The sequence below is a fragment of the Protopterus annectens genome, chromosome 11.part0 (genome assembly GCF_019279795.1).
Source record: "Protopterus annectens isolate FY-2018-M chromosome 11.part0, PAN1.0, whole genome shotgun sequence".
Taxonomy (NCBI): Eukaryota; Metazoa; Chordata; order Ceratodontiformes; family Protopteridae; genus Protopterus; species Protopterus annectens.
This window is the reverse complement of record NC_056745.1, coordinates 1,446,669,724-1,446,687,049: the sequence shown is the minus strand read 5'-3', so window position 1 is coordinate 1,446,687,049 and position 17,326 is coordinate 1,446,669,724. Positions and strand designations below refer to the sequence as shown.

The following is a 17,326-nucleotide window of genomic DNA, read 5'->3' as shown; positions in this document are numbered from 1 at the left end:
TCAGCAAACTATTCCTTAATGGATTTCGTACTTTATTACAAAGCTGTGTGCCAGTTCATCTATTTAAAATCATTACATATATTAATCCTTAATGCCTTCACTTAATTGTCATAAACTCTGTACTAATCCACTATATTTTGTAGTCATTGCATTTAATCTTTTTGACAGAATGCATGGAATGTTTATGTATAATACTATTTATTATTTCTGCCTACCTTCTTTTGTTCACCAGATCACTTCATTGTACCTACAAGGTTCCTTGTTCTCTTCCTCAATTTTTTTAATTCATGTCAGTATCACAGATCCATGACTTGAAAAAATGATCTGCCCATTTCCCAGGCTTTTTGCTGTGAATGCATTTGTGCCAGCAGTAATTTTAGCAATAACCCATAGCTGGGTGTGAGTAATGCTTGATTTATCCATGGTTGGCTTCGTTTGGTTACTTAGAATTCACTTTCATGACCAAACCCCACAAACAGTGGTTAAATTAAGCATTACCCCCACCTAGACATGGGTTATTGCTATTACACGGTTACATAATTTTTGTATCATAAGTGCAGTGAAAGTGTTTTTGTGCAGGACTTTTTCCATGAATGTAGTTCAGGCATTCGTATCCTCACTGCATAGAATATATCAATAGGATTGGCTATCTTGTACATAACTATTTACGACTGTCACCCATACATACTCAGTTGTCACCCATACAAACACATCATCATTTACTTTTAACAGCAAATTATGTATAACATATATAAATGAAACAAGAAACTCATGACAGGAAGCTTAGCTTGAGTCTCTGAAACATTCACACACAAATTCTCGCAATGGCTGTTGTTTCAACCTTTTCATAAATGCTGAGACGTATGTTAATCAAAATAGTTTTTGAAAGATGGAGTTATTCTGTGTGGCTGGCAGAGACTGCTAAATACTTTTTTTTACACAAGACTAAGGAAAATTGTGACTATTTAATGTCAGATTGCCAGTTGTCAGTGATCCTTTTCTGTACCATAGCCAGAGGTGGGCAGTATTAATTATTTAAAAGTTTGTAAGTTAAAGTGTTTAAAAAAATAAGTTCTGTCAGAAATGATTAACATTTAGCTTTTGGTTTGTAAAACAGTGACAATCTTTATTAGTTGCCAGGCAAATGAACATTAAAATGCTGTTCTCAGCATTCTGAAGCAGAACAGCATTGTGTGCTGTTAGATGACATTTATCTGGTAGTACATATTTTAATATTAATAGTAATGCATTAGCAGCAACCGCATTTCTGCTCTCTAGAGTCGGTAAATTTGAAATTTTAAAAGTAACTTTCAACATTTGTTGTAAAACCTTAGATACTAAAATATCTGTATGTGTATGAAATGATAATCTAGATATTTTGTTGAATAGTGGCCGGTAAAGGAATTACTAATGGTAGCTTATTTGCAAAGAGGCTGTTATTTGGAAAATCTTTTAACTCTACCAATGATCATAGTGGTTGATTTTTGAGAATTAATGGATAACTTATTTGTACTCACACCCGTTCCATATGAATTCAAAATCTTTTTGCAATCCTGAACTAAGGCTTGTAGGCGTTTGGTATGCTGTTGTAAGAACAATGCCATCTGCATATATGACATGTAACTGAAGTAGACCCTATTGTAAACTGCAATGTCTTTTGGCTTTTCCCAGTTAGGGGTTGCCACAGTGGATCTCTGGTCCACAGATTGATTGGCAGTGAAGTTTTTACGGTGTCAAGTAACTTTCACAGAAGGAACACAAACACATACACACACACATGCACACACACACACACACACACACACACACACACACACACACACACACACACACACACACACACACATGCACACACACATGCACACACACATGCACCTACCTGCATGTCTTTAAAACTCACTTGACCTAAGGGAGGACATGCAGACTCCACACATAAGGCTTTCCACCCGAGAATCAAACCAGAGAACCTGCTACTGTGAGGTGACAATGCTAACCGCTGCACCACTGCGGCCAACCAGACCCTCTTGTAAATTATTTATATAAAATGAAAATAGTAGTAGAAGGCCTAAAACTGATCCCATTGCAGCACATTAAGAAAAAGCAGTATCTGGAAGGGTATCTGATCCCAATACTTTGAAAGATCTATTCTATATGTAAGATATGTAAGATAGCCTTTAAAGCAAGTAACAAGTTCCATTGGGAAAACGTAATCAGTTTATTAAAGATCAAAGGCATCCAAATGAGTTATACTATTTTCATCAAGTTTGGCTTTGGTGACAGACAGAACAGCCTGTGCCTTACAAAATTTTAAAGCAGCTGGTTCAACATCAGTCCATCTGATTTAACATCAGTCCATCTGCAAAGTTATGCAATCGGTGTTGCTGCGATAACTTTTAGTTGGGATTTTGGTCTTGAGTGCAGCAAACAGTCCAGATCTGGAATAGGCTTAGGATCAGTGGGATCATTGGGATCGTTGGGAAAGTGGAAAAAATGTCTCCTAGCAAGGCAATCTCTCCTTAATGAAAGATGATCAGGGCCTGCATTGTGTCGCAGTGATCACCTGCAAAGTCATAACATTATGTGCATGGGAGCTTGTACTACATGTAGGTACTTACCACTTCACTGCATGTTCAAAAAAGGCAGGATGTGGGCTACAAGCTCTAACACCAGCATTTTTATTTTATTTTAGTACTGAGAAGACTCTTTCAGCCATGACCTGTGTCAAGATATAACATTTATAACGATGAAACAGTCTTTTACATGCAAGAAATATGCAGGTAAAAAATATTACCAGCTTCATTTAGGCAAGTACTTGTATTACCTAGGAACAAAAATCATTATAATAAAACAGCACTCATAAGCTGTATGCTAGGTAAAATTACAATCAATGATGAAGACAGCTGACAGATATTACTGAAGGCAACTAGGTGAAGTGATAGAGGAAGGCCCGAGAAGGATGCATGAGCAAAACCACAAGGCAGGTAATCTGAATAGGAAGGAAATGATAGCTAGCAGTGCAAATAATGGTGAGAAGAAAGGGAACACGTCCGCTTGTCTGATAGTCTGGGTCAAGGATCTTTGGAAGTGACTGTAATATGTGTAGGAAAAGAGAAAGGGCACATAGATTATTAAGGCAGAACCATTCGCAGGTGTCAGACCAAGAGTGGTTATTGTGAGGTTTAACAGCTTTCTAGAGAAACTAGATATTATGAAGAAAGTATGGCTAATATGTTGGATTACACACAAAGCTAACAATGTAAGATCTGAGCAAGACTATACAAATGATGGCATCCAACAAAGAAAATCATTTTCTACTAAAAAAGTGTCTGAAACTGAAAAATTTAATGTATTTCTTAACATGCCCTGCAAAACTGAAACTTTGTTTAAAAAGCATACCCTGCAAAATTGCAACTTTCCTTAAATGGGGCTATTATATTAAGCCAATAACCAAGCAACTGTTTAAAAAAAAACAGAGCTAACTCTACTAGCAAAGGAAATAAACAACTGAGAATATACAAGTGGTAACCTGAAAGTTTATTTTTTTTCACAATGAATTGAAGAAGTATACAGAGTAATATGTCTGTATAGGGTGGGGTTACAGGCTGGGGTAGTCTAATAGTTATGATTAAAACACATAAGTAAGGGTGGGTAGGGTAGCTTCACCTCACCCCATACAATTTTCTCATGTATGCTTGCCTTAACAATAATCCTACCTCTGGCCCTAACCCCACATCAAGCTACTAAAGGTCATTTCCCTAACAGTACTACCACTCTAGACAAAAGTACATACAATGTACAAAGTACCAAACCTGCACAACACCAGATCTATCCCCTTTCCTACTTCTTATTCTAGCCTTAACCCATGAACCCTCACAAATACACACTTACCACTATGATGCAATCTTGTACTCCTTCACTGCCACCACATTTTCAGTCATTCATTCATTTTACTCACCTACACTATGTAAAACTTTATTTCAGTCATAGCAGATTCACACACATGAGCATTCACTCATTTGCAGCTGCTTTTTCTACATGAACACAAATTTTCCTACACACACACACACACACACACACACACACACACACACACACACACACACACACACACACACACACACACACACACACAAACACCCACCCTCCCACACACTCCCACATACCTAATTGTTGAAGTCGCTAATGGTAACATAAAATAATTGAAAAAATAAGGTTGACAAGGCACTGTGCATGCTCAGACATCATCTTAGAGCACACAATGTGAAGACAAAGTTTTTTTACAAGGGACAGAGATCCCTGCACCCCACCCCCTACAAAATATATATTCCATCTCCAAGATGGCACAATACTGGAGGAAGGGAAATATTCCCTAACCCCCCGGTAATGTATCAATATCACACACATGTTGAGCAGTTGTTCATGCACAAACACATATGTGTGCATTCTTATTTATAAAATTTTTCAAAGTAAATCAAGATAGTTTTTTGGCAAGGATATAACAGTATGCATCCACAAGATTTGAAACATATTATTCAGGGAATGTGGGCTTCCTTTATTGCTCCATGTAAAAAAGATAAGTAAGTAGGGTGAAAAGAATATAATTGTGCTTCATTTCATATTAGCTTGCTATAAAGTATGTGTGATTTCAGATTTCACTTACCTGTCTGCCAGCTTCACTGTTGTGCATATTCATTGCTACAAGCTCATCACCTCCCTTTGTAGTTTTATTTTTGCTAAAGCTGTCTAAGAATTTCCTACTGAACCACATTCCATACTGGACATCATCAGAACATCCACCCCAGTGCCAGCCTTCTGCAGCTGAGCCACCACCCATTAGGGTTCTGTCACATGAGCATTCCGTCATATTCCCTGCACTGCAGGAGCGAGTTATCGAATAGACAAGGCCTGCAGCAGTAACTGCATAAATGAATGCAGTTTCTTTGGTACCTAGAGAAGAAAAGAGAAAGAAAATTACTTGAAAGTAGAATCATCTTGGATCCAATGACTTCAAATGAAAATCTGTGTAAGCAGCATACAAACAGACCATTTTTTACTTTTATGTAAAGTCTTACTGGACTTTTACATAATGCTCACAAATGGAATATATAACCACTGAGTGACAGCAGATTTGTTATCATCTGTTCTACTAGCAGCCATAGATCAACAATTAGGTGTCAACCACTGAAAAAAAAAAGTCTAGTATGCTCCCACTCCCTAGTGCTGGGAGCTCCACCCACTGTATTCCAGTTATCATTATTTTGACTTTCAAGTCACTGTAAATTGATTAAAATTAAACTCTTGAGAACAGCAATATTACTTGAAAGAAGCAATCTTTAAGCATTAGACGTGTTCAGGCAGGTTTTGTATAAATAAGTGATAAAAACTTGTCCAGCTAACAGATATAAATCTCAGCTAAATTTATTCTTAATATTCTTTAGAAAGTCATAATTTGACATTTAACACACAACTGCATCTGCATTAATATTTATCTGACTGCACGATCTCTGTTAAAACAACCCCAATAAAAAATAAAAGTAGAAACAAGACAATACTAACTGTTAGTACAAAAATATAATAACAGCAAGTCTGAAGCTGCTCTGAAGTCAGTAATTTGAACACAGATGTTCAAAACACTGGGTTCTGATTTACTAATGGCATGTTGTCCCGGTCCCCTTCAATAAACACATCACACCGAATGACATTTGACGACCTTTATTAAAACTTCCATAACATAGCTTTGATCACCAAAATGATTAATTACCACTAGACACAATATAGATGGTTCTAAACACAGCATAAACATCCTTGTAATGTTAATCAGGGCAGCGTACCTACCCACCCTGTCCCAGTAAGCAGCGTCCATATCTTTGCTCACTTACTTTATTTATGAAGTAGTGTCCAAGACTCACTTCATATCCCATTTACCCAGTAATCAACGTCCATACCTGTACTCACTTACTTTACTTATGAATCAGCGTCCCATCTCACTTCATACACCATTCATTGAATTACCTTCCACCAAATAAGCAGAGTCCTTACCTCAGCTTACTTATCTATTCAGCAAACTTCCTCCAGCTGCTCATTTTCCTTTTCACAAATACTTGAAATGAACCCAGACACCAGAGGGGGAACAGAAGAGGGCAAGCCTGTCCCTCTTCTCTGCCAACCAACTTGAACAGGTTGTTCCCCCTCCTTTCTACCCCAAATTTTTTAACCAACTACCTCCCATAAAGGGAAGGGTTAAGCCAAACATCATTCAGTGTACCCATCCTCTGTAAAGTACATTAGAACCCCAAGTAATCACTAAATGTATTTCCTTTCTTAGTGAATCAGCTGCCTAGTAATCCCACAGTCATACCCACTATTCCAAAAGCAAGAACATTCATAATCCCAAAACCACTGAAATACTAACTTCAAAACTCTACTTCAAAACTTTAATGACCTAACACTAAGAGCCAGAAACCCAGAACCCCTTAACCTAGTTCCTGAACTCCCTATCTCAGTAATGAAGTACTCTACATGCCCAAACTTAACCCCCCACCCCTAATTCACTCAGTACCGAATGGCAATCAGGCCACAATCCAAAATTTATAAATTAACATAATCCTGTCCTCCGTAAAATACAAAAGTCACCGCTAAATCCCCCTGACCAACTGGAATGTCCTGCCATGCCAAAATGTGATTGCTTACCCAGCTACATTTGTCTAAACCCTTTAAGCCCCTCCCCACCTTTATGTCATTTCCTCCCAATCATCCCTCCCTCCATTTAACCCTTTCACATCCCCAACCCAGCTAACTCCCACTAATATAGCACCCTAACCCCTCTTGAAGATGTCCCAGGACAACTTGGTTTGTTACCAAACCTCATTTACTGTTTCACTCATACAAATTAAAGCTGATCTGACTGACAATATTTTTTACTGCAGTTAGCAACTGTTGTTTTCCTGGTCATGAAAGCAATGCAATCTATATACTACATTGCTAAAATTTTAAAGGTGCTACTGCTACTCTGAACTACTGCAACTTTCTATATATATTTTTAACTCAGTAACCTTTTCTATATTTCTTGTCATGGAACCAGGAAAAAGTTTTGCTTTATCAAAGTTCAAGCACAAAATGGCAATATGCAACAAAATATTTTCACAGATATGGAAAGAGAGACATGGATGAAAAGAGCGACATGGCTTATGTATTAAAACGGGTAAAAGTGTACAAAAAACATGGATCAGTGAATCTTTTATTCTGGATCACAGAATAACAAAATTAGACTGGGCAAACAGTTTGCCAAGAGAGTCACACACACTGCATGCCCTAATACATGGGTAACCACCTTGTAATCCCAGTACTTAATTTTGTAACCCCTGGACAAACAACATCCTGGAGTAAGTGAAATATTTAGGTTTTCTGGCAGAACAGAGTATTTTCCTGTCTCCAAGATGTAACAAAACCATTTCACAGAACTATATTACCAGTCAGTTTTCACCATATTTTTTGGAGAATCATAATTTCAATCATTACATTTTACTCAATGTCCAACACTGTAGTGCAGTTGGCAGAACTGCTGTCTTGCTGTACTTGGTTTTCCAGGTTAGTTTCTGGCTGAGATGTCTTCTGCAGAAAGTCTTTATGTTCTCTCTGTGTTTGCATGAGTTTTTGCTAGATCTTCCAGGCTCTTCCCACATGCAAATGGCATGATGTAATTGAACTGACTGCCCAAAGAAGTGCGTGCTATGAATAGGTGAATGTGCCTGCGTACAGCATTGGGCTTGCATCCCATCCAGGATTAGTTTTTCTGCCATGTACCCACTCAGTGCTGGAATATTCTCTAGTTCCTACATGACCTTGAAATGAACTAAGAAGGTAATCAGAAAATGGTTTCACTATAAATTGCCAAAATGCACATCCCCAATGATCCAAAACAACAAAAAATAATGTCTAAAATGTAAACTGGTAAAAAACATTAACTTTATGAATTTTCTGCAAGGAGGCATCCCTCTTGTACCTCTCATGTGGGGGGCAAGCTTTCCCATCCAAATTTATATATGGCAATTCCACAGTGACACCAACATGAAGAAGGAAAAAATCTCTGAAAAGAAATGAATGCTGGGTAATGCACAATTAGAAACTGGCCAGGCAATGCTTGTCTTTGGAAAATATCGTGGAAAATATCAGCTAGCATTATGTTCCTCAACTTTTTTTTTCTTAAGGGAACTGACAGTCAAGGAATTTCACTTTGACCACCTCAGCATGTGAATGACCTGCCTTCCACCCATTACTGCTCGCTATTGTCAGGTCATTGATGAAAAGTAAAACAGAATTACGCCTATGAAATAAACAATGTGCAGCACAATGGATAACATTGTCAAGGATTTAGGGCAGATGCAAAGAAGATTGGGGAACATGAAAACATTATAAGCAAGCAATTCTGCATAATTTGTCCTAACTTAGAAAGGGCTCTTCCATTCATTTGGAGTTAGAAGCATTTGAGGATTAAGCAGCAGAACTTCTCATAGAGGGAATGAAAAATGAGATGACAGAAGGTAGCACAAATGCAAAGGGGGACATTTTTGTTCCAGCATGGCCAAGAAAAGATTTAATGTCTATATTACAGAAAAGTATTGTTTGTAAGATGCTGTTTAGTCATGGAAGGTAATAAACATGCACATTTTTAACTGTACTGTGTACAAGGGTTGCCTATTGAAATGCTGGCACTCGAAATGCCGAATGCTAAAAAATGACTGAAAATGCAGAGAAGAGCAAATCTTAAAAATCACTCTACTCCTTAAAACTTATTTTTTCTGGGAAGTCAAGCTCCCCTGCACCCCCCACATGTCCTAAACTTATATATAACAAAGTCAGTGTAAAAGTAAAAAATCATTACCCCAGGATTCAGCAAGCTCTGCATGGTATGCAGGAATAGTGCAAGAGCTGCTGCAGGAAACATGGCTGCTGTTCGATCCAGGAATAAGCTCCTGGGACGTGCAAGAGCACTCCTGCACTATTCCTGCACAGACACAGCCCCTGTATGCTAATTACCTCATTTGCTGGTGAAAAACATGCAAATTAGGTGAATTAGCGATCCAGGAAGCAGGCAGAGGTCTGTGCAGGAATAGTGTAGACTGCAGAAATGCATTCAGCCAGTAGCTGAATACATTTCTGCAAACTACAAAACAGAGACATGACAGCTCATACAAATGCATGTATTAGAAGGGTTAGGCATGCCAAAGGCCAAATATATGGCCATAGGCATGAAAATTAATTTCAAAATGATAAAAAAAGTACTTTTTTTTGTTGGCCGATTTCGGCCGTTTAAGCACATGCGGAGCGCAAACGGGATCGGCCCGAAAATAATAAAAAAAAAATGGAAATAAGCTTTTAAAACAAAATCATAATTTTGCCATAACAGTCAATGGCATGCATAACATAACAAGACCATGGAATAGTGGTGCTAAGGGGGAAGGCTAAGTATTGGTTTTGTAACCATGCATTAGCAGTCAGTCCTATGCAAATGAGGGCAATGATACTGAATCACAGATTTCCCCTCAGTGCTAACTTGCACCCAACCATGTAGGTGCAGTAATACCATGGTGCAAGCCTAAGAGCTAGATGACATCATAAGGGGGTGCGTCATGCATGCTGTAAGCTTATTGGAGCTCTGTGGCCCATGTTTGCCCTTAGCTAAGCACAGCTAAGGAAGAAGGTGTGTCTGAAGCTGCCTAGCAGTATTTACATTGCCTAAACGGGTGTGCGCGCCACACACCGGGTTTAAAAAAAACAAACAAAAAAAACACAGGAAATAGCAGCTCCATTCACATGTGTGCACTGGGTTTGCACGGTGCTCCTCAGGGCTTAAACAGAAAGGCAATGGGAAGGGAAAACAGTAGTAGGAAGGTAATTGAGGTGAACTAGCATAGCTGGCAGGTGAAATGTATTAGAACCAACCAATTACACAGGCAGCAGCCCAGCCTAGCACACTACTATAAAGTATGCAAACACCTTTCCCTCTGGCTTTTCCCCAAAACTCTACACCACCGGTGTACACAAACAGGGAAATTTTACCTAACAAAAGCAACAAAATGATAGGGGCTGCTTTCGCTCTCATAAATCAATATGTGGAAGAGGCTGAGGGTGGTGAGGATGAGAATGCTGATGACCAACCCACAGTGAGGAGAAGGAGAAGAGTGTACAGACCCAGGATAACCAACCAGGGGCTACATGAGCTAGAGATAGTGGAGCACTACAGGGACCTCCTACAGCAAATTGTTGAGCTGTGCCGGCCATGCGTCACGCACAGAACCAACAGTGGGGAACCCATCCCAGTGGATATCAAGGTATGTGTAGGCTTAAGAATACTAGCCACAGGTACCTTCCAGAGGCCACCTGGGGATATCATGGGAATCTCATAGGCATAAGCATCCAGGGTACTCCACCAGTTCCTGGATGCCATATCAGCACATGCCATTGAGCACATATATTTCCACAACACCCGTGAGGCGTTGACCAGCAATATGCGTCTCTTCCACCAAATAGCAGAATATCCTGAGGTTGTGGGTGCTATAGACTGCATGCACATACACATCAAAGCACCACCTGGTGAGCAGGGTAGGGTCTACATAAACCGCACGGGCTTCCCCTCCATCAACTGCCAGGTCATGTGCGATGCCCAGGGCATTATCATGAATGTGTGTGCTGGCAGCCCTGGAAGATATCACGACTCCCACATCTGGCATATGATGCAGCTGTACCAGAGATTTGCCAGTGGGGACATCCCATATGACCACCTAGTGGGGGATGCTGGTTACGCACTGGAGCCGTGGCTGATGACACCCATCAGAAATGCACACACACCTGAACAAGAACTCCATAATGAGGCACACGCGCAAACCAGAATCATAATAGAGCATGTGTCTGGGATGCTCAAGTCACGGTTCTGTGCCTGGAAATATCCGGTGGAGTCTTGCAGTACTCTCCAGCTACATGTACCCAAATAGTCATTGTATGTGCCATGCTACACAATATGATCCTACGGAAACAGCTGCAGCAGGAATAGCATGGGGCAGGGCCACACAGCCCCCCACCATTGCCAAGACCAGCACAGGCACAGAGTGACTCAGAGGAGGAACAACCTGAGCCTGCCCCTGTAGGCAGAAGGAGGCATGCCCAGTATGCCCAGGCTTTGGCAAAGAGGCAACGCATAGCACATACACTGACATGGTAGGAACCCAGGGAATGACACCTCTCTCTGACTCACACATACAGTAAAAGGGATGCCAAACATGACACTACCTGTGCTTAACCATGTATAGGGAGTGTGCTATGTGTATCCAACATAGTCAGCCCTCCAGCACCATCCTCAATACTGGCACAGCCACGAGGTAAGTCACTCTCACTATCAATTGCTGAATGGAGTAGTATGTTCTGCTACTTGTATCTATGGTACGGATGTGAGCATGCAAGGGAATTGGGTGGCTGAATGGGATGGCAGCAGATAGTAGACACCTATATGGGCAGTGTGAAATCCATAACAAATACTGGTGTCAACAGAGTAGGCAGTACTAGACATGCATGTCAGTGAGGCTCACATACCCAACAGTCTCAGCCAGCAGGACAGGTGTAGATGACCACAAAGAAAGGCTGTACTAAGGCCTCTGATTGATGGCAATGGAGAACAGCCCCTCTCCAGACCTACATGGACAGACTACAACAGGTCAGGCAGTGGGATGTTAGTGCTGAAGTTTAAGAAGTCTGAAACTGAAATGTAGGTCAGTAAAACCTAAGATCTGTACTACACTGATATGCCTGTAGTCTGCATGATAGGTCAGAATACAGAATGAAATGGAAGATAAACAGAGTACCTGAACTACAAGTATGGTCATAGCAAATGTTTACAGTTGTCAGGTGCCCCCCCCCCCCACAATCATATTTAGAAATGTAGTAACATGTACGTGTGGGTATAATAACAGTGGAGTACAGATTACCTGAACTGGCCAAATTAACAGGATAGATTGTTGCACGTGTACAATATGCAGGGCTCTGTGTGTTAGGTTGTTGTGTGTTGTATATTGTGTGAAAGTGGTCAGTATTTAGGCATGAAGGGTTGTGTCCCGGTGGTCAGTGTTCAGTACTGTTGATGACAGGGCCAAGTTCTAACAACTGCAGAGCCAAACACAATGCATCCCAGCAAGACCCAATCCATCCGTAATCCATACTAATTGCTCGGATGTAATATCTGTCACCATCTGAAAGATGGACATAGCATGAATGTAGGCCCAGACATACACACAGTACACAGGTGGAAGTACCCTACACAGAGAGTGTATAAAATGTTACTATCAAATGGACACACCTTTGGAATTGTACACAGAGGTTAGCAGCACATTAGTTGCCTGTGTAGTATGGAATACTGATGTACTCTGGCCAAAAACTGGCAGACCACAAAAGGCACAGTTATGAAGTAATAAGAGACTGCCTATGTCCCTGCACAAGCCAGCATAAGGGGAATGCCCCACGTATATCTGTGAGTCAGCTGCAAGTCGCTTCCATAGCACTCATGCACTCATCTCTCCCCACTATCAGCCACAGGTTCCTCACAGGTCTTATTCCTGCTGTTGGGAATGAGTACAATATGACCCCCACTTCTGTATAGGAATACTCACAGAATGCAGCATGCTGAAGAGGTGTCCCATGCAGGTGCATCCCTAGCTGTAAGCAGCACCTTGCCAGCATCCATACCAATGGATTACTAAGGAGAGAAACTATTGCCATTAACACCTTGCACACTTACCCTGTCACCCCAGGGGAATACAGTGGCTTGCAGCCTAGGACTGTAGGAGTGACAGAATGTACTGGCCTGCTACAGATGGCTTGCATCACTACCAAATGCCCTAAAATCCTCTGTCAAAGGCCTGTGTCTCACCTGTACTGCCAATGTATGTTATCTTATGGAGTCCCAAATAATGACATAACACAGTCCACAGAACACAAATGCAAGGCCATGTCAACAAATCCCAGTAGCATGTCTACCATGTTCTACTGCATGAATTGTGGACCAACCCCTAAATACTGCTGGGATGAAGTGATAACTATAGAGATACTTATCAGATATTGCTTGCATAATGTTAGGAAGAGGATAGAATAACGGGGGGGGGGGGTAGAAGCATGGACTCCATATAGTGTGTGAAGTCTGAAACTCTGATGTGTGCCCATACTATCCCTGCCTACAAACACAGGAATGGGTGGCTACAAACCTGCTCATAAACCACAATGTGAAGTGGTAATGACCAGATATATGAACCCTGCCTCTGGGTAACCTGTGTGAATCTGTACAGCTGAGAGGTATGGCCACAGCAGGATATGGCCATTCTGTCACATCGATAGATGTACATGCATGGGATCCTCAGCAACCACAGTACCAAGGTGCTGGACCATTTACACAGACCCATCAGCAAGTGGCTGCAGCTACCCTCCAGAATGGCATGAGTGTGTAAGAATATGTAGGCTGCAGACTGCAATACTGGACACAACTTCATTCACCCTGTGTTCCCCAGGAAATTACTGCAAGCAAATATGCATACCTGACAGTAGTTGATGACATAAAACATCACAGTGTAAAACAGTACATATGTCTGAACATCTCTGCTAACACCAAAACTATGTAGCAGAAGCAACACAGACACAATTAGTTACAGTATCCCACTATCCTTTGCCCATTGTGACCCCGTATTGTTAACTTATCTACAGATATCCTGCAGAAACAGGTTGCTAGCTATAGGTGTAGAATACAAATGCCTGCACTGGAGTATGACCTACCTGGAATGGGTTCACACATTCAATACAGAAGATCATACTGGGCATGCTCCCACACTTAGAGAAACAATGCACATGTCTGACAACAAAATACAGAAGGGTCATACTGGGCATGCTCCCACACTTACAGAAATGAAGCCCATGTCTAGCAACAACAGTGGACTATACATATCTGTCAGTCGCATATGTCTGTGCACACACTCCACATTGCACACCAATCATGCTTTGCACACACATTGGATAGGAATACACACATATATTCAAGGACAATACACTATAATAGGTCAAACATACACAAACATAGATCTGGGGAAGAGAGAGAGAGACAGTGACAAAGAGCTTCCCATCATGAGGCCTGTCCCACCCACCACACATCCAATTGGCCAATATCACATGATGTGTCAATGTCTATCACTGTAGATATTTGCTTCTGGTAGCCCTCAGCACTATAGTGTCTGTGGTGCTTGTGATAACTGTGTAACATGACAGTACAAGTCATTATTCATCTAGCAGTTGTATACACAGTCCTGTCAAATCTAAAGTTGTGTGTGACTGAGTGTTGTGTGTGTGTTTCCAGAGGAATGGTTTATGGCCCATTCACACACACTGCACTCCCCATTGCCCTAGTTTAGCTAGCCTGCTGATGTCAGTCCCCTTGAAATACACCTTTGGACAAGGATCATCCATATAAGTTCTGTGGTGCATGCAATAACTGAGTAATGCTATAGTGTGATGTACTAGTTAGGTAGGAGTTCTAATCCCAGGCAACTGTGAAACTGTGTGTGTGTGTGTGTGTGTGTGTGTGTGTGTGTGTGTGTGTGTGTGTGTGTGTGTGTGTGTGTGTGTATGTAGGGATCAATGCTTTAGAGGCCATTCACAATCACTACACCTCCCATTGCTCTACTTTAGCAAGGCTGCTGATGTCATTCACCTTGAAATACACCTTTGGAAAAAAGCTAACCCTATAAGCTCCATGGCACGTGCTATAACTGCATAATGCTATAGTATGATGTCCTAGATAGGTAGGAGGTCTAATCCCAGACATGGCAACTGTGAAACTCTGTGTGTTTGTGTGTAGGCCATTCACAGTCACTACACCTCCCAGTGCCCTACTTTAGCAAGGCTGCTGATGACAGTCACCTTGAAATACAACTTTGGAGAAGGGTTAGCCCTCTAAGCTCCATGGCGCATGCTATAACTGCATAATGCTATATTGTGATGTACTAGTTAGGTAGGAGTTCTAATCCCAGATATAAAAACTGTGAAACTGTGTGTGTGTGTGTGTGTGTGTGTGTGTGTATAGAGAGTAATGCTTTTGAGGCCATTCACATTCACTACACCTTCCATTGCCCTACTTTAGCAAGGCCTCTGATGTCATCTACCTTGAAATATACCTTTGGAGAAGGGCTAGCCCTATAAGCTCCGTGGTGCATGCCATAAATGCAGAACAATGTAGTAGCAGTAACTACACAGCTATGGGTTTGAATCCCATCTATGGCAAGTGTTTGTGTATGCACCTCAAAGTTTTTGTCCCTATTTACAGCCAGTACACATCTCAGACCCTGACTTTAGCAGTCCTGCAGATATCATCCACCTTACAAGTATCTGTTGTGAAGCCTATACCATGTCAGGTCAGTGGTGCATGTGACAAATGTGTAACATAATGGTCCATAAAGGTTGTTAGATAGAGGGTTGAACCTCACCCCTGGAAAATGTAAATATGAGATTAGGCTAAAATTATTATTGGGATCTCTCACCCACATCACCCAATGCCAGTATTTGCAAGGGCTGGTGATGTTCCTCACCTTAGAAGTACCTTGGGACAACATCCAACCAATAATCTCTGTGGCATGTGCAATAAATGTGGCACACTGTAGTAGCAATACATAGCTAGGTAGGGGTTTGAATCTCAGTACTGGAAAGTGTGTGGGTGTTTGTCATCAGTATCCTGTGTGGAGGTTGCTGTGATTGTGCAATGACAGGATTCATTGTGTGGTGGGGGTTTGCAAAATTCTTATATTGAGGCCCTACTATATGTCGCAATGTCTCCCTTACAAGGACAACAGATGTCAAACAGCAGAGAGGCTGGTGTAGACAATCCATAGCCCTACATGTGACATTATGGACCGGTGAACAATATAGGCAACCCTTGTATTACCCAGAGAACACTCTCCACCCATGTCTCATACACAAACACACTTGGCTAGGCAACAACCACTATATTGGTAGTTCCCTGCACACTGCCCACAGATAGTAACCACGGTGTGATTGCAGTGGACTACATGCCTGTTGACCACAACACTGCCACTGACATCAGAATGTACTGTGATGTGTAGCATCTCCTGATTGTGTGTTATCCAGCAAGTAAAAGGACATGGCACCCTGTTCCATCCCTACAGTAGACAAATAATTGCTTACAATGGTCCTTTGCTATGTTCCCCACTGGATGCCTGTAACAACTGTAGAGTCTACACAGGCCCTGTATAAGCAGATGCCACTAACTCCACTGAATACCTGCATTATGCTGTCAATGTAGGTGCAGGCACAACCTCAGTTCCATAGCCAGGTCTCACCACATGAGGTCAGGAATGCCACATCAGATGATAACAAGCTGTCCACACAACAACCAGAGACCCCAGGTACACTTCCACATGTCACAGAACACGCATGTGGGACATGTGCACAACCCAGACACTGCCCATGTTATGGAATATAGATCACATAGATGGCAAGCATTGTTCAGCACTGGCCACCCACAATAGTAACCCAGATGAGTGGATGGTGAATACAATACCCACCTGTGTGAGCCAATCCAGGGACTACACCCCTGAGCTATACTGGAGACCACTGTCATGTGGCCTGATGCCTAGGTATTCTCTTTGCCTAGCCTTGTCCAGTCTTCTGGCACAGTCAACTACTACACACCTGTGAAGCAATGAACCCATGCATGTCAGTACTGGCAAGTGTGTGTGTGTGTGTGTGTGTGTGTGTGTGTGTGTGTGTGAGTGTGTGTGTGTGTGTGTGTGTGTGTGTGTGTGTGTGTGTGTGTGTGTGTGTGTGTGTGTGTGTGTGTGTGTGGATGTTAATGATTTTGAAGCCATTCCCACTCACTATACCTCCTAATGCCCTACTGTAGCATGCCTTCTGATGTCAGTCAACTTGAAATAACCCTTTGGCCATATATCAGCCTGATAAACTCTGTGGTGCATGTGATAATTGTGTAATATTGTAGCGTAACAAGCTAGTTAGTTAGGAGTTCTAATCCTGACTCTGCCAACTGTGATAATATGTGTGAGTCCCTGAGATAGTGTGGTTGTGTCTTCCTTGACACCTGCTTTTGTGGACAGCCACATATACTTCACTTCCCTTATCCCTTTTATCACTGTTGCTGATGTCACTCACCTTCAAAGATACCTTTGGACAGTTCTCCAACATGTAAGCTCCATGGTGTGTGCAATAACTGCATAATGATGTAATAGCAATACATAGGTAGTGGTTTGAAACCCAGTACTGGTAAGTG

The 17,326-nt window shown here is 41.5% G+C and overlaps 1 protein-coding gene across 1 annotated transcript in view; it reads right to left on the bottom strand.

The window, feature by feature from the left end:
• Positions 1–17,326, bottom strand: part of WNT16 (Wnt family member 16) — a 296,964-nt gene that overhangs the window by 59,175 nt on the left and 220,463 nt on the right. Inside the window, exon 3 of the mRNA XM_044088742.1 lies at positions 4,661–4,947. Within this exon, the coding sequence (XP_043944677.1) occupies positions 4,661–4,947 (287 nt within the window). The remainder of the gene's footprint in view (positions 1–4,660; positions 4,948–17,326) is intronic.